The 26,439-nt window shown below is 40.6% G+C and overlaps 1 protein-coding gene across 2 annotated transcripts in view; it reads left to right on the forward strand.

Moving 5' to 3' along the window:
* SH2D4B (SH2 domain containing 4B) overlaps positions 1 to 26,439 on the forward strand; it is a 144,653-nt gene that overhangs the window by 85,947 nt on the left and 32,267 nt on the right. The window contains exons 6-7 of one of the 2 annotated variants that reach the window (XM_060769010.2): positions 1,186 to 1,263; positions 6,946 to 7,073. In XM_060769010.2, coding sequence (XP_060624993.2) covers positions 1,186 to 1,263; positions 6,946 to 7,073 — 206 coding nt within the window. The remainder of the gene's footprint in view (positions 1 to 1,185; positions 1,264 to 6,945; positions 7,074 to 26,439) is intronic. The other variant, XM_060769012.2, reaches the window with a different exon arrangement.

A 26,439-nucleotide genomic window follows, 5' to 3' on the forward strand; every position in this document is an offset into this window, starting at 1 on the left:
AGAAAATATATATCAGTGATTGGTTGGGGGGGGGGGGGCATCAAAATACTGTTTGCTTACCGTTGAAAATTACCTAGGGCCCCCTCTGGATATCCATATACCAAGCAAAAGAGAAATGAGCAGATGTACAAAAGAGAAGATAAGAGGAAAATTGTGTGAGTGTAGAGAAAGAGAACAGGTGACTCCAGTACTACAAGAATATTGGCTATCAAGATTCACCCCTCCTCCAGATCTGCCTCCTTTAATAGCAAACTAAAACTCTTTCATTGTGTTGCAGTTTTGTTTTTCTCAGAGACGTAGATACTACTCTTAAAATGCTAATTTTAGACTGATGCAAATATAACTGACTCCATTTAAATTGGGTGACATTGTGGGCCACTCCTTTTTTCTTGGGAGCAAACCCTCCCCATGGCTAAAGGAATGGCTAACCTTTAACCACAGCTAATGGAAATGTCAGCATTGACTTTAATAAAGACAACTGCCCGAAAACCTTTTGAAATGACTGTATCAGATGTTGGTTGATCAAGTTAAAATGTCAGTTAAACCTGTTAAAGCTTGCAGATGCAATTTCAAACTGGCAACAATAAAAATCCACCCATTAAACCTGTGTGTGTTTAGAGGGCAAGCCAATTAAAGAGGCTGGCCAACAAACTAGCTGAAAACCAATTGTATTGATGGACAGGTTGTTCAGAACTGAGGAGCCAGACCAAAGTTGAATTGACTGCTAATAATAATCTAACTCCTTATGAACTAGTAACTTCAGTATTACTCTCTGGCAAGTTGTAATGGTCCTCAGTTCAATAACCCTTTAGTATAGTGAAAGGATCCACACAAAACCTTACTTTACACTTATATAACCATTTCTGATTTACTCTAAAACTCTGAAGCCACTCACTCAGACATTGCATGCTGCAATTTGTGCAGGAAGGATTGGAGAAGGCCTATCTTAACTCCTTGCCCCAGTGCTAGGATGCAAAATGATGAAATAAGTGATGAGATCTGTGGCAGTCCTCTAGAGGTATTCATTGTGAATCTGGCATTAACATAAGAAGAAGATTGCCAGGCATTTCTTTGATCCTGCCTGTATATAACTGTATAGCAGCTCTCAGAGATTCCACATAGAATGCAATGTCATACCAACACTGCTAGACTTAAAAAAACACATCTGTTTATGTACACATACAGACTTCCCAACCTGAATTCTGGCCATGGGGAGACACTACTGTGCAGAGCTGCTTCCTACTGTGGCAAGATCTCACAGAGGTAAAGAACACAAGACACTTTGTTCATATTTATTGGGGAGGGGCTCTGATGTCGCAGGAGACAAGATGGAACTGTCTTCCCAGCTCCCCTTCTTTACTCTGGCCCCAGAGTGGCTGTTGGTACTTGGGGAGGGGCTCTGATGTTGCAGGAGACAAGATGGAACTGTCTTCCCAGCTCCCCTTCTTTACTCTGGCCCCAGAGTGGCTGTTGGTACTTGGGGAGGGGCTCTGATGTTGCAGGAGACAAGATGGAACTGTCTTCCCAGCTCCCCTTCTTTACTCTGGCCCCAGAGTGGCTGTTGGTACTTGGGGAGGGGCTCTGATGTTGCAGGAGACAAGATGGAACTGTCTTCCCAGCTCCCCTTCTTTACTCTGGCCCCAGAGTGGCTGTTGGTACTTGGGGAGGGGCTCTGATGTTGCAGGAGACAAGATGGAACTGTCTTCCCAGCTCCCCTTCTTTACTCTGGCCCCAGAGTGGCTGTTGATACTTGGGCAGGGGCTCTGATATCAAAGGAGACAAGATGGAACTGTCTTCCCAGCTCCTCTTCTTTACTCTGGCCCCAGAGTGGCTGTTGGTACTTGGGGAGGGGCTCTGATGTTGGAGGAGACAAGATGGAACTGTCTTCCCAGCTCCCCTTCTTTACTCTGGCCCCAGAGTGGCTGTTGGTACTTGGGGAGGGGCTCTGATGTCGGAGGAGACAAGATGGAACTGTCTTCCCAGCTCCCCTTCTTTACTCTGGCCCCAGAGTGGCTGTTGATACTTGGGGAGGGGCTCTGATGTCGCAGGAGACAAGATGGAACTGTCTTCCCAGCTCCCCTTCTTTACTCTGGCCCCAGAGTGGCTGTTGGTACTTGGGGAGGGGCTCTGATGTTGCAGGAGACAAGATGGAACTGTCTTCCCAGCTCCCCTTCTTTACTCTGGCCCCAGAGTGGCTGTTGATACTTGGGCAGGGGCTCTGATATCAAAGGAGACAAGATGGAACTGTCTTCCCAGCTCCCCTTCTTTACTCTGGCCCCAGAGTGGCTGTTGGTACTTGGGGAGGGACTGATGTCAGAGGAGATAAGATGGAACTGTCTTCCCAGCTCCCTTTCTTTACTCTGAACCCAGAGTGGCTGTTGGTACTGGAGGAGGGGCTCTGATGTTGCAGGAGACAAGATGGAACTCTCTTCCCAGCTCATATAATTCCTTGCACCCTAAAAATCACTACTTGGATGTTATTTGCTTTGCTTGGACCTGTACACCAAACATATACCAAAGTATTCATAATCGGAAATTCTGAAAATAAAATTCATAAAATTAAAAAGGGAGACTGTTATTGTTGTGCAGCCTTTGAGTAATTCCTGACTTATAGTGACTGTAAGGTGAACTTATCATAGGGGTTTCTTGGAAAGATTTGTTAAAGGTTTGTCTTTTCATGCCTCTGAGGCTAAGGGAGTCCAATGAGTTTCCATGGTTCAACTGGGATTTGGCTGCTGGGCTCCAGACTTGTAGCCCAATGCTCAACCACTATGCCACACTGGCTCTCCAGATTAGAAAATCCAGTATTACACAGACTAGGAAATTATGGTCTACGTCTAGTTGTTAGTCTTAATCAAATTAGATTCACTGGATCAGTTGCTGATTTGTACATCAAGATTTATACAAATCTCAATATTTTGGTGGGTCTGTTTTAGTTTGTGCTAGTGACTGGATTTAGGCCTTTTTTCCTCAATCTAATTTTAGCTGAGAGATTTTGGTTGCCATTTTCCTCCCAAAATGCATTTTCAGCCACATTTGTAGAACTTTCTTTGCCTTCTCTGCTATTTGTATTGATCCATTGCCTGGTTGGTAAAGTCTGTACATTTCCAACAGTGCAAAACAATCCAGTGTAGCAGATGGAGTTAGGGAAAGTTTACTAGTCATTCCTCCTGGGTTTACATGGCACCATATGATATTATTAATTAGTCTCAGTGTTATGAACAAGCTTGTGTAAACCATAAGATGTTGTTGATTTATTTAAAATGGACTAACACAAAAAGTTCTTCTAAGAAAGAACAAGTCTCTTTGCATTGATTTGTACTTTCATATTTAATGTTGAGAGTAGCAATTGTCAGGCTTTGCTCTTGTGAAGTCTGGCAGCTCGGCAGGACGAAAGGAACCCCAGACCTTTTTTGCTTAGTGTTTTGCGTTCTGATCTGACAAGCAGTTCCTTTGACTTGATGTGTTTTGATACAGCATCTTGCCTCTAATGGTTGCTGGCATTCTTGGTTTGACTGGGGAGTGTTTTTTAAATGTAGTCCCTAAAAGGCAGTGAATTTTCTATGATATGCTTGTATGCTGTTTGTCAAAGCAATATTCCCATTACTTTTGTTATTCCAAGTCACTTTCAATAAATGAAGCTTTCCTGAAATGAAGTCATAAAAACACTAACACATCTGAAGGACTGTTGAGCATAATTCAACCCTAAACTTTCAAAAGTGTAGCCATTTAGTGTAGAATTCAGCAGCAGTTAGATGTGAATTGTTGCTTTATTCTCAAGTGAGGACAAAAAGAACTTTAGAAAGCTATGGAAATTATCCTATACTTACCCCAAAGCGGTTTATTCTTCAAGAAATGATATTATTATATGATCACAGTGTCAGGTATTCTTGCACAAACTATGGAATGCATCTGTTTGGCTCTTCAGACAGGGAAATAATGATTCAATAAGGATCCCCAGTGTGTTATGTCATTGAAACAGACACATATTAAAGTGAGTTTCATCAGCTTTGAATTAGGATTCAGTGATGTCCTAACTCAGAGATGTTCTTACTGTAGGGATTGTGCACATGCTCTTTGGATAGAAGAAGAATTATTCTGAAAGTGCCGTTTTCTGCTAGATAATTTCAGATTTCTGCCAGCCAGAGCAGCTGTTGGCTAAGATATACTAGTAGAAGTACCAAGAAAAGAACAAGGAGGCAAGTGAGTTACACTATAGCAGTGTTTCTCAACTTGGGGGGTCATGAGGGGGGTTTCAAATGTGTTGCCAAAGACTTTCAGAAAACATATTTCTGATGGTCTTAGGAATCCCTTTGGCAGAGAAGGTTGAAGATTTCTCTGGCCATCCTTCTCCTCCTTTTTGGTAGCAGATAGCAAATCCTCCCACCAAAAGCCCTCCTCCTACTGTGATTGGCTGGTCTCTCAGCCAAGGGGATAATAGTTTCTGAGACTTCAAGTAGGGAGAGGAGAGCAGGCATGCTCTCCCCTTAATCAATGTCAATTCCTCCCAGATCCCTCCAGTATTTTCTGTTGGTCATTGTGGCTCTGTGTGGGAAGTTTAACTCAATTCTATTGTTTTGGGGTTCAAGGGGCTCATTGATTGTAGGTGAACTATAAATCCCAACAACTACAACTCCCAAATGTCAAGGTCTGTTTTCCCCAAACTCCACAAGTGTTCAAATTTGGGCATATTGCCAAGTTTGGTCCAGATCCATCATTCTTTGAGGGCTTTCTGGATGTAGATGAGCTACATTTCCAAAACTCAAGGTCAATACCCACCAAACCCTTCCAGTATTTTTGCTGGTCATGGGAGTTCCGTGTACCAAGTTTGGTTCAATTTCATTGTTGGTGAAGTTCAGAATGCTCCAATTGTAGATGAACTATAAATCTCAGCAACTACAATTTCCAAATGACAAAATCAACCCCCTTCCCCCACAACTCCACCAATATTCAAATTTGGGTGTAGTGAGTATTTGTACTAAATTTGATCCAGTGAATGTAAATGCATCTTGTATATCAGTAGGATATCATAACGGGAGCAAAAATATAGTTATGAAGTAGCAACAAAAATAATTTTATGGTTGGGGGTCACCACAAGATGAGAAACTGTATTAAGGGGTGTGGCATTATAAAGGTTGAGAACCACTGTACTAGAGCCAAACCACAATGCCACAGAAATGTTAGGCCACAGAAGTGTTGCTCTAATGATTTACTATCATTCACTTTTGCATTAAAAAAAGTGTCCTGCTTCATATGGATTTTTGAATATCCGTATGATATCCTTTTTTCTGGTTACAAATGGAAAAAGGAACTCTACCATCCCACTTCATCTGCATTCCAAGTAGACATAAATATAAACCTGTTGAGATTAACTTCACAATTCAGCAGCAGATCAGTTGCACAACTTCAGCTTTCCAGTAGCTTCTTCCTGCACAGTATTTTCAGTCAACTGCTCCCACAGCCTGCAGTCACTTTGGAACCTTTTACAGACACTTGAGCACATGCCCGGACATTGTCAGTTTTACCATTGTCTTTCCCCCAGTCTAGATGATATTACAAACTTACCACAGCATACAGTTATATCTTGTCTTAGCAGACAGGTTCTTTTAATTACATATAGCCTTCGACGAACAACATCACAGCACAAGGAGAAATATACACTGTACATGACTTCCTTCTATACAATTCTATACAATTACACATAGCAATCTCTGATTGCTTCCCAACTCATTGACTTAACTCAGACCAAGGATTACATCATTCACAATCACCTGGACTAGGCCAGAACACATTCCCCAAATGAAGTTCTATATACAGTTAATACATGACTCAGCATTTCCAATAGAAGCCCATTAGCAGTGCATGACTCAGCTATATTACATCACAATACATTGTAAAACCTGACAGAACCATAGTTTTCTTTAACCTTACCAAGATGCTACAGACCTACAGCTTCTCAAATACTTAAATGTGCATTGTCTTAAAGTTTATATAATTGTTATTATACAGATATGGTTGTTTATGTGCATACTAAAATAAATTGTAATGTGAGGATTATAAGGAGCCATTCATAGCTGTAAATCTGCCTTGCTGGGCAATTTTTTTTCAAGTCATAATTCAGGTTGCAATGATTTGTGAAAGGAAGCATTTTTTGGTCAAGATCTCAAATGTTTGTGTTGACTCCATCGGAAATATTAAGTCTTAAATTCATTTTAACATCAATGGAATAAAAAATCAGTAGTCCAACAGGGCTGGATTATACCTTTGCACACTTTTGTGAATCTTGTTCAACTGATTTGGAATGTATCTTGTAAAAAACTGTATCAGATTGCATCCTGAATATGATAGCACCGCAACATAATCAGATGCAGGCTGAAATTTGTAGTAAATGAGAAATATTTCTCAAAATGTTGTTCAAATGCTATTGCCATCTCTTCTTTACTTCTTAAGTAAAGGTAAAGGTTTACTTCTTAAGTAAAGGTAAAGGGGGATGGTGCTCAACTTTTCTGAGTCGAAGAGCTGGAGTTGTCCATAGATGCCTCCAAGGCCATGTGACTGGCATGACTGCATGTTGCTCTGTTACCTTCCCGCAGGAGTGGTACCTATTGATCTACTCACATTTGCATGTTTTCAAACTGCTAGGTTGGCAGAAGCTGGGGCTAACAGCAGGAGTTCACTCTGCTCCCTGTATTTGAATTGCAGACCTTTTGGTCAGCAAGTTCAGCAGCTCAGTGGTTTAAATCGCTGTGCCACCTTTACTTCTTTTTAAGATTTAAAATCAAATTAGTGTCATTTTATCTCAGCAATTACACAAGTGTTACAGAAAATGGATGGGGATGGAGAATTTAAAAAATAATTGACTTTTAAAGAGAAGGATGTGGGATTATATTTTGTTAGTCGATTTTTGCATAGTTTTAACTTCTATTTCTTTTAAATGTCATACAGCAAAGCTTGGGAACGACCCCCCAGACCTTTCTCCAGAGAAGTCATAATTCAGTGGTTCAGAGAAGAGCAGCTTCCACGTCGGGCTGGATTTGAAAGGAACTCCAATACTATTGCACCCTGGTTCCATGGTAAAACAATTCTTTATTGATATTCTTAAGTATAGAGGACATTTAGAGAAAGTTCTGGGAGATTATGTTGGGGTTGTTTGTTTCCTGAAGGGAAATGGCATAAATGAGATGTGCTCAACTTAATACTGAAATAACTCTTTTCTTATAAAGCTGTTCTGAAGTGGATGGGTCTCTTTCCCTACATAATATTATTTATTCTTTTTAGTTGCTTTAGTGTGGCAGTCAGGGACCTGAGAAATCTGTGAAGCGGGGGGAGGTTAACCCATCCAACTGTTCATGCTCATATTTATTTATGTATTTACTATTCCTTTATAGAGTCCCTGAACAGCATCATTCTCTGGGTGACTTAAAACATAAATGTATAATAATACAGCTGTAAAAATTCAACATCATAAAATAACAATTTGGAACAAAAAAATCAGAAAAAATGCTACAAATAATTTAAAAAGCTAGATAACTAATAAATATGTGAAACACTGGCTGGCATGCTGTTAGTAGTAAATGCAGGCATACTCATGTATAAATCTAGAAATTTTATACAATTTTCCCCCAAGAACTTAAATCAACTTATTCATGGATCAAAGTGGATGGACACTGTGTTGATGTTTGCGAAGCCTCCTCCTCCTCTGAAGAGGGTAGAGGATTTTTTGTTTGAGCCTGTTACCTCTGTAGAGGATAGCAAAAGTGTTTTTCAAAATGTATTGGATAGATCAGTGATTCTCAACCTGGGGCCCCCAGATGTTTTTGGCCTACAACTACCAGAAATCCCAGCAAGTTTACCAGCTGTTAGGATTTCTGGGAGTTGAAGGCCAAAAACATCTGGGGACCCCAGGTTGAGAACCACTGGGATAGATCCTTTGATGGGGAAACAGACCGTGTTTTTCATGATAATCTCCTAGGGATTGACTGTGAAAGGAATGTGGAGAGACTAGAGGGTTACTGATAACCCAGCATTTGTTGCTCAGACAGGAGGGTGTGAAGCAGAGACACATTCATTGTTCTCACAGACTGAAAGATAAAACAAGTGTGCCCAGGTGTGGGAAAGAATGATGTTTAGGAAAGAGGGAGACTTCTTAAGGAATCTGAGGCTTTCTTCGGTGTGGAGCTCAATGTTGGAATTTCATGTATCAAGTTGCCTGTTTCTGAAGCTCCGAATAAGAAGTTCTGGTCCTTGGTTTTTGGATCTTGTTTTCCTATTTAAATTTCATGTCTCCTGTTTGGGGTACAAATCTTGTTTCAAATTTTCAAGCCTTTGGAATTATAGTCAAGTTCAAGTTTTCAAGCTTTTGGAGTTATAGTCATGTTGTGAGTGCCACCACCTTGGGATTCCAGTTTCTTGTGTTACCATCTGTGATTTTTGGATTCATGTTCAGAGTTGCTCTTTGCATTTTGTCAAGATCTTGATGTCTAGCTCCTGGATGTAACTTGAATACTGCTTTTACAACCTGACCTTTGATTTTACTTTTTGCATGCTTAGTTTGCTTATTTTAAATGATTTCTAGACAATTGCTTGCACTATTTTGAAGCTGTTACTTTTATATACTCCTTTCTTAATAAACTCATGATTATTGTTGAACTTTGTGTTCAACAAACAGGGATCAAACAGGTGACAGGGCTGCAACACACTGTACCTTAACTGTTATAAAAAAGTGACCTTCCCCTTTTCTGTGTAGAGTAGAGAAAAGTGAGACTGAGCTCTATTCTAGGTGAACCTAAAAGAAGCACCAAACTCTGAACATTATCTACCACAGTACTACTTTGGGCCATTTTGAATGCCTAGGTAGAAAAAAATAGTCACTGGTCCCATGAAGAAGGGCTGTTTCACCCCCCTGGAGAGTGACCCTTGATTTATCCATGGGTTCATTCAAAATCCATAATTTTGTTCCCCTCAGTTGTATGCATCCAATCAGTTGACTATTCAACATCACTCATAATCAATAAAGGCCATTGAGACTGCGAGTGCATCTGCCCTGTAGAACTAATGCAGTTTGACACTACTTAAACTGACATGGTTGAATGCTTTGGAATCATTTAAGTTATACTTTTGGTGAGGCACCAGCACTTTTTGGCCGAAAAAGCTAAAGAACATATAAAACTACAACTCCCATGATTCCATGGCATTGAACCATGACAGTTAAAGTGGTGTCAAACTGTGTTAAGTCTATGGTGTAGAGCCAGTCTGTGTGAAAGAAACTGAAAACAGCATACATCTGCCAGCATTTCCATAAAGGAAGTAACAGAACTGCTAAAGGAGGAAAGCATTTTTCCCTCCTTGTCAAAAATATTTTGCAAATCACATTGAGGAATTTCTGCTCAGCCTCAAGTTTGAGTGTGTCTGAGAACATATCTGTTTAGACAGTGTATTGAGAGAGTCCTGCTTCAGTCCAAGTGGCAAACTGACAGAAAGTATTGTCAGCAAAGTCTGGGTGAAATTCCCTTGTATATAAAATTGCTGGATTGCTCTCTGTCTATGATAGATTTGTCAAGCACTTGACCTAAAGTAGCTTCTATTTCTGCATTTAAGCTATTTACTCTCCATTGATTGCATAAGGTTTTTGGCCCTGTCTCAGCATAGCATAAGAAATTCCTTCACACAAGGATTTCAGCCTGCTCCCAATGGAGCCAGATTCAAGTAGAATCTTTCAAATTTATATTAGAGACTTTTGTGAGTAATGTGCAGCTGAAGAGTCCTTTCAGAGTCTTTTTACTAGCTCTACTCCCCTGCAGAATAGTAAGTGCCTTGAATAACAAAGAGTTCAATCATCAGGACTTTAGAAGAAAAACTCAATCGTAACTTGCTCACCTCTACATTCAAACATGTTAATGAGGCAAGCAGCACACAATCGAGTAATTGTATTCTATAAGACCTCTGCCGACATCAAGAAATCTTGTTTGTCTGATTCAGGAAGTTTTAGGAATAACTGAAAATGTCTTAGACAGTGGCTGCACTCACATTATATATTTATTTATTTATTTATTTCCTATATTTTTACCTCGCCCTTCTCACCCCCGAGGGGGGACTCAGAGCAGCCTCACAAAAACATCGTAGGATGCCGGCATCATAAAAACAATCAACAATCAGCAGTACATTAAAATATTAAAATATTAAAAACAGTAATTAAACAACTGATTAAAAACGCACTTATTAAAATCAGAATCCAAAATCCAGAGTCCAAAGTCCAGTCCAGGTCAATTCATTGTCTTCAAAACTTCTTTTACTTGCTGTTATTACTGGTCGAACGTGTTAAAGTTCAGCCTGTGTGTGAACTTGAACCTGATTCTCTGATTGTATTCCCTGATGCCTATGTAGATGTCAATGTGAATTCTGAGGCCAATTTAGATGATGATGGTTTGAGTAGTGAAAACCCTACAGCCTTGGAAAGTGAAAGTCAAAATTCACATGAGAACATGGGTTCCGAGCTGAACGGAGAAGTTTCACTCCCTTTTCCTCCCAGCCTTAGTTCTCCAGAGAATCTGACACCTGGTCTGCCTAATGAGGATAGGCGGGGGCAGATTTGGCAGAGCCGGGGAGAAGCACAAAGTTTACGTAGATCAGCCAGATTGAGAGAAATGCAAACAAAAACTTCAGGCATGTCTCACAATAAATTTCTCAGCCTTAAGTATACCTGGCCTGAATGCAGCTTCAGATCAGGCATCGTTCCAGATTCATGTGCAAGCTTTTGCAGGTCTCCTGATTCTAGTGGCCTTGTTCCTTGGAGGTTTTCTAGTTGTTCCAAGTACGGTTAGTGGATTGCTAACAGGTTCCAGGAGTCAGCAGTTTTGCTGTGGGTTTTATGATCTTGTTTATGGACATTTGTTGTTGCTGATTTTTACTGTGCATTTTCCCCCTATTTTGTATTCATCTTTCATCAATAAAGAAGGATTGTTTTCCTGAAGTCAAATGTGGTGGATGGTTGTCTGAGGGTCCAGTTTCTTGCTCTGGGTTGCAACAGAACGCTTGGTCCCATAGACAGGTCTTAAGTTTCCTTGTGAAAGACAGGAGGGAGGTGGCCAATCTGATTTCCCTGGGGAGGGAGTTCCACAGATGGGGGGGGGGGCTGAGAAAGCCCTGTCCCTCATCCCCACCAGTTGCATTTGCGATGGTGGTGGGATCGAGAGCAGGGCCTCTCCAGATGATCTTAAATTTCGTGATGCTTCATAACAGAAGATACATTCAGCATCAATAGGACTGAATCCTCAGATCAAACATCTAGGAATTTTAATTAATATGAGAATGTCATTTCTCCTCACTCAGCAATCCTGTCTTCTCCTTTGCTTCTTAGCATAACTGTATTCCATACAAAAGTGAAGGGGAAATGGGTTTTTACAGTTGTCATGTCAAGTATGTGGAGGCTGACATGAATTGAATTGGCATTTTGAAGAGCCACTGCAAGAGACCAAACTGCTGGGAACTTCTGAAAATTTATGGGAGGGGGTTGTCCATGTAGATAAACAAAATGACTTCATTTGTGGGCTCTCTTTGTGTCTCTTTGCAATAAAACATCACACACCAAACTGGGGGCTATGTTCCCTGCCTTAATTTGGACTTCTTTGTTAAAACAAAACTAAAATAAATGGAAAAAATATGGTACCTACCTAGTAACATCAGGAAGTCCAAGTTTTGCATTTAGAAGTTGAAAATTTGCTCCCATTTAGATCCCACAAGACTTAAAAAGGACATCGTTATTGGCAGCCTTGTAATAGGGAGATAAATCTTTCACTATTCCATCCTTGCACACAAGGATGAATAATTGCTGTAGATTTCTCCCTGCTGTGTGAGGAAATGACTATTTCACCACAGTATGATTCTTGTATTTGAATGTCCTGAAGTGTTGCAGAGGGATTATTTGGTGGAGAATGGCACATGACTTTTTATTTGCACAGAAAACAAGAAAATGTGTCACCAGCTCAGGAAACATTGTTTTCTGCAGAGGAACGCCAATTGCTGCACATAAAACATGGCTTTTGCATTTTAGAAAACATGTATTTCCACCTGCATAAGAATTCCTCCAAGACACATTGAGACATTTGGCTGTAATCATGTAAAAGTTTCATTGTTGTATTATGTTCTTCTTGACAGGGGAATTGTGTATAGAGACTAAAAAAAATATGACACATATGGGCTCTTATCCTGAAACATGGTGTCCATGATGATTTGATTACAAGTCAGCTTTTCCTTGGGATTTAAATGTTTTTTTTAATTAAAAACCTTACCTTTTACCCCAAGCTTTTACAGTTAATCTAGATTTTTAGGCATGTAGCCACCCCTCCAAATGCATTGCTTCATTGTGTTGTTGTCGAGAAGAGTTAGCCTTGAGAAAAGCTTGGTGGGAAGTGAACATTCCCACCATGCAATTGCTCTTTCCTGAGTTGAATTTAATTATTTTTAAAAAAGAAAGTTCATCTGTGCAGATACTTGCATATCAGTATATTAGTATTAGCGCCCTCATTCATGAACCCTTTACATCTACTGAATTGGACATGGCTCTCAATAAAAATGGCAAAGCAGCTGGCCTGGATGACCTACGGATGGAACAAATCAAGAACTTTGGTCCAAAAACAAGGCACTTGCTGCTGGAGCTGATGAACAACTGCACTGCATCCTGTCAGATCCCCAAAATCTGGAGGAAAGCAAGAGTCATTGCCATCTTGAAGGCAGGCAAAGACCGTAATGACCCAAAAAGCTATAGACCAATCTCCCTGCTGTGCCATCTCTGCAAAGTTCTGGAGAAATTATTTTGCATAGAATTACGGAAAAAATAGACCCCTGTCTGATTCCACAGCAAGCTGGCTTCAGAAAAGGCAAAAGCTGCACATTGGAAGTGCTGAACCTGACTCAGCACATAGAAGATGGCTTTGAAAGGCAGCAGATCACAGGAGCTGTCTTCATAGACCTGTCCGCAGCTTATGATACTGTGAACCACCGTCTCCTCCTGAGAAAAATGTATAATATCACAAATGACTACCACCTCACCAGCCTCTAGACTGGACTACTGCAATGCACTCTACGTGGGGCTGCCCTTGAAAACGGCCCAGAAATTTCAGATGATCCAACGGGCGGCAGCCAGGTTGTTAACTGGGGCTCCTTACAGAGAGAGGTCATCTCTCCTGTTCAAGGAGCTCCACTGGCTGCCATTCATCTACCGGACCCAATTCAAGGTGCAGGTTCTTACCTACAAACCCCTGAACGACTTGGGGCCCACCTACCTGTGTGATCGCATCGCTATATACTAGGGCTGGGCGGTTTCGTTTCGTAATTTCGTAATTCGTTAAAAATTCGTTATTGAACCATTCAGGAGCATCTTAAAAACGAAACGAATTTTTCAATTTGTTTCGTAATTGCTTCGTATTTGTTTCGTATTCGTTTCGAAATCGTTTCGAAATCTTTTCGTTATTATTTCCGCATGTCTGGGGCAAGTTTTATAGCTGTTGTTTGTTTAATCAGTGAAAAAAAAATAAATATCACACCAACAGTCAACAACAGAGGGAGAGGGAAGCTTCAAAGGTTCCCCCTGTCCCATATGGAGGTTTTTTAGCGTATTGCGCGGTCGCGTCCGCCATTAACAAATTGATTCGTATTTGTTTCGTATTTGTTTCGTATTGTTTCGTAATTTTACGAAGTTTCGTAAATATCGAACATTTTTAAAGAAAAAATTCGGAATTCTTTTAAATATCGAAACTCAAAAAACCCCCAAAAATGAATCGAGTTTAGAAACACATTTTTCCGTGGTTGCCCAGCCCTACTATATACGAACCCATGCGATCCCTTCGATCATCCGGAGAGGCCCTGCTCTCGATCCCACTAGCCTCACAGGCGCGATTGGTGGGGACGAGAGAGAGGGCCTTTTCGGTGGTGGCCCCTCGACTCTGGAACTCACTCCCTAAAGACATCAGACAGGCTCCAACTTCGGCAGTCTTCAGGAGGAGCTTGAAGACGTGGCTCTTCCAGTGTGCCTTCCCGGAATAATGACCCATAGCACTTTGTCCTCCAAAGCACTTTACCTTTCTCTAAGTCTGTTCGTATGCCCTTCCACAAACACTAGTATCACCTTCTGTTCATGTCCCTGCATTACCTCCAATTTTAACTCTACATTTTGCCTTCCCACTGTTTTTAATTGTGTTGTTTTATTGATAATGTTGTGTATCTTATTGTCTATGTGTTTTTAATTGCTTGTACTGTGTTGTTATTGCTTGTATTGTTGTATTTTGGGCTCGGCCTCATGTAAGCCGCACCGAGTCCCATGGGGAGATGGTAGCGGGGTACAAATAAAGTGTTGTTATTATTATTATTATTATTATTATTATTATTATTAAATGTCTTGGGATGGCTGATGAGCAAATATATTTAATAATATCACCCTCTCTAGGAGTGTGTAATGTTACCTGGGACTATGATGGCAATTTTCAAGGTCAGGCAGTTTTCAGCCGTAGAAAAAAAAGCTGATTGCCTTGTCAACTCCAATTTCATTCCCCTGAGATTACTGCTGGGATGTTTCCGTTTCATCCTCTGTTCTCACCAATAATTTGATCCTTCAAACAGCATGTCACTTCATTTTAGCTTTTAATAATTGTTTAAGTCTGCCCGTCCCTTTGAAGGTCCGACGCTTGTTGTTCTAGGACCATTGTGCCTGCAGCAAGGAGTTATTAGCAAACACGATAAATGTTTTAGAGCTGTGCCCTCCCAAAGGAAGAAAGTGGACTATCCAGGTGAAGTAATGTGAGCTGGGCGCATATGGCAAGGAGAAAGGAAACAAAAAAGGCCAGCATTGCTATTGCTCTGAAACTGGAGAATCAGGAAGCTGAATTATTCATGCCAATGGTCTAATCGCTAATGTGAAAATAGGCTTCGCTAACCCTCCACAATATGCCAAACATCTTTGCTTTGTGTTTAACTGAGAGTCAAGTGTGATAGATGATGGGTGGAAAAAGATTGCTTCATGGGACAGTTGTTACAAACTCAAAAGGGGAAAATGTGATTACACAGTGTGTTAGCACAGATGTGGAGAGAAACTTCCTTCCTAAAGCAGGATGAGGCTTAAGAACTAGGAGGAGACATGCTTTAGGTGCCCAGGATATGGCAATTTTCTAACTCTAATCTGATCTCAAGACTTAAGCAATATGAAACTATATGTCTGATACTATTCAAGGATTTGCACCATTGCTAGGCCAAGTTGATTTGCAGATCGTTCACTATCTATTGAATTTATCCTAATCTGACAATTGGAGGATGCTAGCAACGACTAATAACACGTGTGCTAGAAATTTTCTTGGAAGGGAGCAAAAGCCAGTTAGACAACTTATTATAAAATGCATTGTTGACTACTAGAGAAAGTTGTAATTATAATACATATTTGATTCTGATTAGTGAGTTTGATAACTAATGCTGAGCTGTAATAGGCTATCACTCGCAGCTGAGTAGGATTGCCTTTCAAGGGTGAGGCCTTGGTGGTGAGTCTGTAAGTGATTGCAGAGACCTATTCTGGAGACACATGGTCTTTTGCAGTGGGGATGTACATTTCCAGATGGAAGGCAGTCTCAGCAATGGTTTGCTTGACATGCTTTCCTCTTGGCATATTTCTCCCTTTTGTACTGTATTTATGTCTCTTCAAAACCACAGCACTGTTCCTGGTTGTTGGTATTTATTTCACATTTTAAGGGATTTTTTTAAAAAGCCCATCTTTAAATGTCTTTTGTTGTCCACCGATATTCTATTTTCCATTCTTGAGCTGAGAATAAAGTAACTGCTTTGAGAGATGGCGATCAGGCATTCGGATCTTGTGGTCAGTCCAGTGAAGCTGATGGTGGAGAATTATCCCTTCAAAGCTGGTGGTCTTTGCTTCTTCCATAACGCTGACATTTTCTGTCTGTCTTCCCACAAGATTTGCAGGAATTTTTTTGAAGACCACATTGATGGAATAATTCCAGAAGCTGAGAGTGATGTTCGTAGATGATTCATATTTTGCAGGCATACAATAGAATTGGAGGGAGAATAGCTTTATAAACAAGCATCTTACTATTCCTACTAATATGCCCATCTTCAAACACTCTATGTTTCATTCAAAAAATGCTGCACTCACAGAGCTCAGATGGTGTATTTCAGTGTCAATGTCAACTTATACAGTGTTGCAGTGGGACCAATCTCAAAAACTACTGTTTTTATTATGCCAAAGCATAATAAAAAGGAGTTGCATGTGACGTCTGTAGACTGTCCATGTTTCGCAGGCATATAGCAGGGTTGGGAGGACAAGAGCTTTAAAAACAAGCACTTTGGTATCCCTACGGATGTCCCAGTCCTCAAACACTCTCGGCTTCATTCAGAAAAATGCTGCATTCACAGAGCTCAGGCGGTGTTGTATTTCAGTGTCGATGTTGACTTTGGTGGAGAGGTGGCTGCCAAGGTAGCGGAAATGGTCAACATTTTCTAATGTTACACCATTAAGCTGTATCTCTGGCATTGGGAAGGAATTGGCTGGTGACTGCTGGAAGAGGACTTTGGTTTTCTAGATGTTCAATGACAGACCGAGAATACGCTCGGCACACTTTGGAATACGCGCCACTATATAGAGCAGCACATAAACTCTCACCACACTGTCTCATTTGTAACTGAATAGCCTAGACAAAATGAACCTTTTGCTGGCCCCCAAGGTCATCCCCTACTCCTTCCTACTAATGGTTTGTTCTCAGTCAATAGGAGAACAGTAATTCTTCCCTCGATCCAGCCTAGAATGGTTACATTAAGACAAGCTGTAGAGAAAAAACTTGACATGATAGAAGAAAACTAACTGTAGTTTTGAATCAGCATGCCAATTTAAGTCTAAAATAGCTGAAAAATCGAACTCAACAGGAATTATCTTAAAAAATGGTTCCCCAGTGTTTTCTATCCTCTTCCGATTACTGGGCTCCTGTTGTTACTCAAAGAAAAGGCACTTTTCACATATACATAAATTTATGTAAGTCTGTGGAGCACTTCCAACAGTTTACTTGACAAAATATACACATTTCCTATTTATTGTCATACATTGTAAAACGGCAGCAGATCAGTGACACAACCCACACAGAGAAAAGAGAAAACCCCTGCCATACAGCAAAGAAGTGTGGGAGATATATTATTGGAGTGGTGAGATTTCTTATGAGATCTCCTTGGTGTCAGCCTGGCTGGGAACTGTCTGTTTTACATGAAAACACACTCTGTCTTCCATTTTGTCATTATTTCTGAGCTACTTTTTGAAGAACACCTGCTTAAAAAGAATGGCTTCAGTTCACCTCCACAAGAACCATAGCCACGATAGTCTGGAGTATTACTACGCCAATCCTGCATAGGCTGCAAAGACAAGACAATGCTCAAAATCAGCTTACTTCTTATTGACACTGAATGCTTTGAAGAACTATACATGAATATGGGTTGTTGTAGGTTTTTCAGGCTATGTGGCCATGTTCTAGAAGCATTCTTTCCTGAAATTTCACCTGCATCTATGGCAGGCATTCTCAGAGGTTGTGAGGTCGGTTGGAAACTAGGAAAATGGAGTTTACATATCTGTGGAATGTCCAGGGTGGGAGAAAGAACTCTTGTCTGTTGGAGCTAGGTGTGAATGTTTCAATTGGCCACCTTGATTAGGATTTGATGGCCTGGCAGCTTTAGGTGTGGCTTGTTAGTGCCTGGGGGAATCTTTTGTTGAGAGCTTATTATCTGTCCCTGATTGTTTCCTCTTTGGAGTTCCCCTGCGTTTGACTGCTGTTTTACTGTTATACTGGACCATTCTAACAACCACCATGTCAGATTACACAGAGAAGTTATTGAAATCCATAAGCATATGGATAATTTCAACAGAAAGGAGGAAACAATGAAAATGAACAAAATCTGGCTACCAGTATTAAAAAACTTAAAATTATAACAGTAAAACAACACTCAAAGGATGCGTGCCATAGATGCAGGCAAAACGTCAGGAGAGAATGCTTCTAGAACATGGCCACACAGCCCAAAAAACCTACAACAACCCAGTGATTCTGGTCAAGAAAGCCTTTGACAATATATACATGAATACTTTGTAAAACTACACAAAAGCATGGCTATCCCAAACAGCTGTTTTCAAGAAGGAAACAATAGTTTTGTTTTCCTGGACAGGTAGAAAAATAACAATTTCTTTAAACAAAATTACAAAAATATGTACATTTAAAAATCTCAAAGTGTTTTTTTTACAATAAAAACAAATTTAAAACAGCTTTAAAATAAAACAAATAAAATTACAATACATTACAATGTATTTAAAATAATGAAAAAAGAATGTTAATTTAACAGCCAAAGGAATAATAAGGAAAATGCATGGGCAAACAAATGGGTTTTCAGTTGATGGTGGAAACACTCATCATTGGCAGCCCACCAAAATAGGAGGGATAGCTAATACTCCAGAGGACAAGATCAGAATTTAAAAGGACCTTAACAGATTAGAGTATTGGGCCAAAACTAACAAAATGAATTTCAGGATAACAAAGTGAAGGACAAATGTAAGATACTACACTTAGGCAGAAAAAAATGAAATGCAAAGATACAAAATGGGTGATGCCTGGCTTGACAACAGTTCATGTGAGAAAGATCTTGGAGTCTTCATGGACAACAAGTTGAACATGAGCGAACAATGTTATGCAGCAGCTAAAAAGTCAATGGGATTGTTGGGCTGCACCGAAAGGAGTATGTCTAGATCAGGGGTCCACAAACTTTTTAAACAGAGGGCCAGGTCACAGTCCCTCAAACTGTTGGAGGGCTGCATTATAATTTGAAAAAAAAAAATATGAATGAATTCCTATGCACACTGCACATCTTATTTGTAGTGAAAAAACACTTAAAAACAATACAGTAATTAAAATTAAGATCAAATTTAACGAATATAAACTTATTAGTATTTCAATGGGAAATGTGGGCCTGCTTTTGACTGATGAATTGTTGTTATTGTTGCTGTTGCTGTTGTTGTTGTTGTTGTTGTTGTTGTGTGCTTTCAAGTCATTTCAGACTTAGGTTGACCCTGAGCGAGGGCCGGGTAAATGACCTGGGCGGGCCATATCCGGCCCCTGGGCCATAGTTTGAGGACCCCTGGTCTAGATCGATGGAAGTCATGGTGACTTTGTATTCTGCTTTGGTTAGACCTCACCTGAATACTGTGTCCAGTTCTGGGCACCACGATGCAAAAGAGATATTGACAAGCTGGAAGGTATCCAGAGGAGGACAACTAAAATGATCAAAGGTCTGGAGACCTATGAGGAGTATCTTAAAGGACTGAGTATGTTGAGTCTGCAGAAGAGAAGGTTGAGAGGAGACATGATAGCCATGTATAAATATGTGAAAGGGTGTCATGGAGAAGAGGGAGCAGGCTTGTTTCCTGCTGCCCTTGAAACTAGGACTAGGAGCAATGGATTCAAATTACAGGATAGGAGATTCCACCTGAACATTAGGAAGAACTTCCTGATCAGATGAGCTGTTCAACAGTGAAACTTTCTGCCTCGGAGTGTGGTGGAGGCTCCTTCCTTGGAAACTTTTAAACTGAGGTTGGATGGCTATCTATCAGTGATACTTTGATTGTACTTTTTTTGCATGACGGGGGGGGGGGGGGGGGGTTGGACTAGGTGGCCCATGTGGTCTCCTCCAACCCTATTATTCTATGATTCTATGATTTAATCTTAATAAGGAGATTATTTTATAAAGCAGTTGACACATCTGAGAAAGGCCAGCATCACACTGTCAACTATCACAGTTACAGTCTCTGCAGCACTTTGACAGTGGAACTATTCATCTTTGTTTTAATTTCCATTGTGTCCTGTTTACAAGTACTATTAAATCTATCCTAATTTTCTCTTGTTCCTCCCTCCTGGAATAAGTCAGTTGGGTGTTGCAAGCTAATCAGGAAACATATAATGAGTAGATTGACATTACACTGCTTCATTGTCAATCATTTGTTAAGAATCATTAAAAGAAGCATTTCTGCAGAACATCGAATACCTTTGACTTGATCTTCTAACTGAGTACTCAGTTGCAAGTGTAAAAAATGTCAATATTCACTTCCTGAAAAACTGACGTGTAATTGGTTATTTTTGTACTTCTCATTTCTTTGAAGAGAGGTGCTAAGAGTATTATTGTAAAATGTTGACCCTACAGGCAACTCTTTTGCAAATGGCCTTCTTCCTGATCCAACTCCTTGCTGTGCAGAGAACAGAGACTTCAGCCGTATTGATTCAGCCTCTAGGCAGAAGCCACTGAAGCTGTCAATCTAAAAACTCCTGTGGAATTATGATATTTCTGAGGCTTGTCAAGGCAAAATCGTGCTCTCAGACCGGCTCTCAGTGGGGCTGCTTGCCCTCTGCAATCATGCGGGGGGAATGCTCGTGATTACACTGAAGTACGGAGAGAGATCAGACTGCAAAATGTTGCCACTCAGGAAGCAGTGGGAGGTCATACTTAACCTACTGACATTACATCAGAGAAACAACAGAATGAGATTTTTTAAAAATAAAAAAAATATCAGACTTTCTTTTTGGTCACTTTCTATTAGCTTTTCTGTACACAAAACTTAGGGGATTGTTTGCGTGTGATAGAGGGGGGTTAAGGAAGGGAATGGAGACCAGTGTTAAATATCGATTAGTGGGTTCCTTGTGTTGTCTCTCTCATAGGATGATACTTCAACACCAGTGGTGTAGGGCGCAGGCACCCCGTGATAATATGGCATGTCTCATTAAGAGCCACATCCACTGTTTTAGTGTGGTGAGATGTGTTCCACACTGGGCATGCATACTCAGCAGCAGAGTAGCACAGCGCGAGGGCAGATGTCTTTACTGTATCTGGTTGTGATCCCCAGGTTGTGCCAGTCAGCTTTCGTATGATATTGTTTCTAGCACCCACTTTTTGCTTGATGTTTCGGCAGTGCTTCTTGTAGGTAAGAGCACGGTCCAGAGTGACTCCCAGGTATTTGGGTTCGCTGCAATGCTGCAGTGGGATTCCTTCCCAGGTGATCCTCAGAGCTCAGGATGCTTGTCTGTTCTTGAGATGAAAGGCACATGTCTGTGTTTTAGATGGGTTGGGGATCAGCTGGTTTTCCCTGTAATTGGCAGTAAGAGCACCTAGAGCTTCGGAAAGCTTCTGTTCTACCATCTCAAAGCTCCCTGCTTGAGCAGTAATAGCACGATCATCAGCATAGATGAAACTCTCTGTTCCTTTCTGGCAGTGGCTGGTCATTTGTGTAGATGTTGAACATGGATGGAGCAAGCACGCTCCCCTGAGGCAGGCCATTCTTCTGTTTCCACCATGTGCTTCTCTGGCCCTGGAATTCAACAAAAAAGCTCCTGTTTTGTAGCAAGTTTCCTATGAGGCGGGTGAGGTGGTAGTCCTTTGTGATATTATACATTTTTCTCAGGAGGAGGCGGTGGTTCACAGTATCATAGGCTGCTGACAGGTCTATGAAGACAGCTCCTGTGATCTGCTGCCTTTCAAAGCCATCGTCTATGTCTTCAACACTTAGAAATAGTTTTCTAAGCTCTACAGAGACACTCGCTGGAACACCTCAGCAAGTGAGAGTCCAAAAGTGGCAGGTTCAAACCCAGAACCTCAACCAATGGCTGATACCAAATGAGAGACTCCCCCCTGGGCACACAGAGGACTGGGCGACTTGGAAGGCGCTGAACAGACTGCGCTCTGGCACCACAAGATGCAGAGCCAACCTTCAGAAATGGGGCTACAAAGTGGAATCCTCGACATGCGAGTGTGGAGAAGAGCAAGCCACTGACCACCTGCTGCAATGCAACCTGAGCCCTGCCACATGCACAATGGAGGACTTTCTTGCAGGAACATCAGAAGCACTCCAAGTGGCCAGATACTGGTCATAGGACATTTAATCAACTACCAAACTCACACATTTTGTATTTTATCTGTTTGTTTGCTTTGTTCTGTTAGAAATGTAATATAATTGACTGGTTGCCCTGACACGATAAATAAATAAACTTCAACACAATTCCAAACATTGACTATGCTATGCCTTACACAATTACTTGTGTAAAAAACCTGGAGAACACAAGCCATCCAATGTTAAAAATAAAATATTACATCCACATTTCTTCACGTGTTAGTGAACAGCACTTCGCACATTGTGCACTGGCCTAATAGGCCATGGTGGAATTTAGATTATGGGCCCCATCAGATGACTTTAGGGTTCCATTCCCATGCACTGCAGAAACAAAGCTCCATGGAGGCCATTGCATGACATAAGGGCACTTTTAGTGGGACTTCACGAGGTTTTGAATGAAAGACTGAGTGATTGTTTGGTTAATGGCACTCAATGTATTTGTCATATCAACATCAGGACTAGCTGCTTACAGACATAGAACAAAAAGTGTACCGCAGCACAAATATCACAGACGTGCACATTTCTTTGCTGTGTCCACCACCAGTTTCCTGTTGCATACACTTGAGTGACAACACTGTTTTTGTGTGTTCATTTGACAGTTGCTTCTTTCTTTCTTTTGTGTACATCCTGTCTTTTTCCTGGAGTAAGATTCAGCTAAAAAGCATCTTTTTTTATTTGAACACAATTAAAATAATCTCACAAAACAAGGATTAAAGACCAAATAAAATCATTATAAACATGCAAAAGGCAAAATAAAGCAACCCTCACAACTTAGAAGCCTCTCTGTAAGTAATTGCATATTAGAAGCCTGTGTGAATAGAAAAGTCTTTCTCTGCCAGCAAAAGGAGAATTAATACTCTAATTTCAACAGCTACCCCTCAGTTGTGTTATTGGAATGCAGTAATTTAAATTAAGTGGGTCACAGGCTTTTAGTACAATAGCACCCTCCTTATCATTTATGGTTGACAGACTGGTCACTGCTATTTGAAGTGGGAAACAAGTGTGCAGCAAGAGGATGGATAAGTAAACTGGTAAGTGGGGATGACTTGTCTGAGACCAGCTCTGTCTGTATCTGATCTATGAGTTTTATAGGCAATACAGCTGTAATGCTTTAGGTAGCTTTGTTGTTGTCAGCTTTTAGGTGTAAGAAAAAGTTTATGAGGTGCCGTATGCCCCCATTTCATTCTCTTGTCCAGTTATTCTCACATTTCTTAAAATAATGTTTATTGAATTTTATACATATACAGATTAAAAGTATAAAGAAATATGAGAAAAAAAGAAAAAATCATATATACAAAAGTAAATCACTAATCCTCCTTCCCGTCTCCAACCCCCCACCCTAAACAATCCACCACTATTACTAAAAACAAAAACCATATACTAGGGGTTGAGTGAGGAGAGAACTGTGTAGGTAGAGGAAACATAATGGGTAAACACAAGGAAAAAGGAAGGAAAAATAAAAAAATAAAAAAGATGAATGAATACTATACTATAGATATATTTGCACTTTCAATCTTTTTTATCATGAATAAGTTGTTCTCACATTTGATGTTCTGGATTTCAGCTTCCAGAAATGTTTCCCTGGATAGCCAATGGTTGTTGGGGTTCAGCCTGTGTGTGACCCTGTACCTGATTCTTTGATTGTACTTCCTGATGCCAATGTAGATGCCAATGTTAATTCTGAGGCCAATGTAGATGCTAATGCTGATGATGGGTTGAGTAGTGAAAATCCTACACCCTTGGAAAGTGAAAGTCAAAGTTCCCATGAGAACATTCATTCCGAACAGAGCGGAGAAGTTTCACTCCCTTGCGGAGAAGTTTCACTCCCTTTTTCTCCCAGCCTTATTTCCCCAGAGAATCTGACACCTGGTCGGTCTAATGAGGGAAGGAGGGGGCAGATTCGGCAGAGCAGGGGAGAAGCACAATGTTTATGGAGGTCAGAAAGATTGAGAGAAATGCAAACAAAAACTTCAGGCGTAAAAGATTTCTCTCCTTTAAGAATGCCTGGTCTGAAGGCAGCTTCAGACCAGGCATCATTCCAGTTCCAAGTGCAAGCCTGTGGAGGCCTCCCGATTCAAGTGGCTGTGTTTCTCGTAGTTTCTCAAGTTGTTCCAAGTGCCGTTAGCTTGGAGTTTACGGATTCCGGGATTCATCAAGGGTACATTACCGTTTGCTGTGGTTTTTTATGGACTTGTTCATGGACATTGCTTGTTGCTGTTTTGCTGTGGTTCTTATTTACCTCTGAATCTTCCTCTGTTTTTACATTCATCGTTTTTCAATAAAAAGGATTGTTTTTCTGCAGTCAAGTGTGGTGGATTGTTGTCAAGAGGGTCCAGTTTCCTGCTCTGCATCACAACAATGGTGAGGAATTCTGAGTACTGAGATCCAAAGCTTATGACACAATAAAGACTGAGCATCATTGTTCTGTGACTTCATGGAAGGAAGTCCATGGAACCAATAGGCAGTGATAGAGTCTTTTAGTTCAGTGAATTTGTTATTAGTCTGAAGTTTAAAGTTGAATTTACTCTGGGGATATGGTTAGCATAAAAACAAGAGAGGATTCATTGCTCCATTGACATGGAAACTGTCAGTCATCACTACCAAGAGGCTGAGGCTTGAAAATTCATGTAAAACAGCTTCAAATAACATTATGGTTCAAGGATGAGATCCAAGACAGTTGAGACAAAGTGAACAAAATTTTGATATTAAAGTGTTGAATGGTAAGTGCAGATTGCTTCTTTTTTATTAGTTGAATCAAGCATTAGCTGGCTATTCAAGAAGAGAAGGTCCAACAATCTGAAGAAAGAAAAGATTTCAAGTTGTACCCCTGGGGTAGCTTTGCACTGTGACCATTGATAATCAAGCAGATGAGCGGAGTCATCTTAGAAACAGAGGGTTATTAAGGCTTGCTGGATGGAAGCATGGAAATAAGGAGGACCAGGCATGTAGCGGGGGTGGGGGGGGGGGCTTGAGGGGCTTCAGCCCCCCCTCCGAAATTCTCAGGGTGGTCCATGAGAAGGCCTTACTGGTACATTATTTAAACTGTTATGTTTATTCACATCATGATCTGATCATCATGCTCAATATATCCAATACGCATGGGGGTGTTGGGATAACGATACAAAAGGTTTGCTAGGATAGATCCTCAGCCCCCCTGGAATCAAACTCACCCCCCCCCCCCGAATCAAAAACCTGGCTATGGGCCTGAGTAGGACATATTCTTCTTGCTCACAAGAATCCTCTAGTTCATTCAGAAGACAGTCATAATAATAACCAAATGTGCCCCTGCTTATTTAAGTTTTTAAGAGCCAGAACATGACTCCTTATATATAAACCACATAGATAGGGCAAGGTTTGCACAGTTAAAAGCAAAGGACTACCCATGTGTAGGGAGTGACTGTGTCTGAATGTCTTCTGTATCATTAGAGACTCAACTGAATTCTACAATATTATTCTGCTGCTTCTGCCAACCATCCCCGAGCCATATGACTAACAGCATCCCTAACCCATATGATGTACATGTCAGGGCACTTTGTGCATGGTGGTTAATGGTGCTGTATCGGCTTCTGATTAATGTTCTTGGCTCAGTGGATACTCTCCAGTACTGGAAAAAAAATGATGGCAGCAGGATTGTTCCAGCTTTGAGGTTGAACAAGGTTAGTGCCTCAGACAAAAGAACAATAGACGCATCCACTTGGCTGTTACTCATGGATTCCACAGTTACATGGAATCCATCACTACACAACTTGTTCCTAAGTTAGCATCTGATATATTGAAGATGCTTTCCTAACATGAATGTTCAAATAACATTATGCTGCCAGTCTACATAGACTCTGCACATGGAACAATGTGTGCTTAACATCTTGTTCTATGTCTTGGCTGTAGATGGCTAACTTTCCATCGGGCCTTCATTCTGAATAGGACAGCCCCTTTCATGCTTCTGAATCTTTGAAATGATTGTTTGTGATCTATTCTTATTTTAAAATAGTTCCAGGTTTGTTCACACCTCATATAGTCATCTATTCATGATTTGGACTCCCTTCTTGTCTCTCTGACACCCACAGTGAGCTCAGCTCTTACTGTTGTTTACAAAGAGGTTACTTATTTTCACATTAAGAACAAATTGTAATTAAAGTATGGCTGAGAGTTCAATGTAAGCAGCCACCTACAAAAATGAGTGTGAATAGTTTAATACCAGCATCCCTTGCAAATTAATCAATGACAATGAATACGATATTTTTATTCTGCCAGACTGCCTAATTTAACCTTTAGATGATTTTAATACTTCTATCCCAGACCAATCTTTTTTTATTTCTAATCACTAAATAATCAAAATGATGTCAAGAAAGTGTATTATTAAATAACTGAAACTGTTGACAAAAGATCTGCGCTCTGTTGACAGTAAATTAAGAACAGGCAGGAAACAAAAACCAATCAAATCAATAATACCTCTTCCTTTAGTTATTGATTTTGGCTGTTGTTTC

Source organism: Anolis sagrei, chromosome 3 (genome assembly GCF_037176765.1).
Source record: "Anolis sagrei isolate rAnoSag1 chromosome 3, rAnoSag1.mat, whole genome shotgun sequence".
Lineage (NCBI taxonomy): Eukaryota > Metazoa > Chordata > Lepidosauria > Squamata > Dactyloidae > Anolis > Anolis sagrei.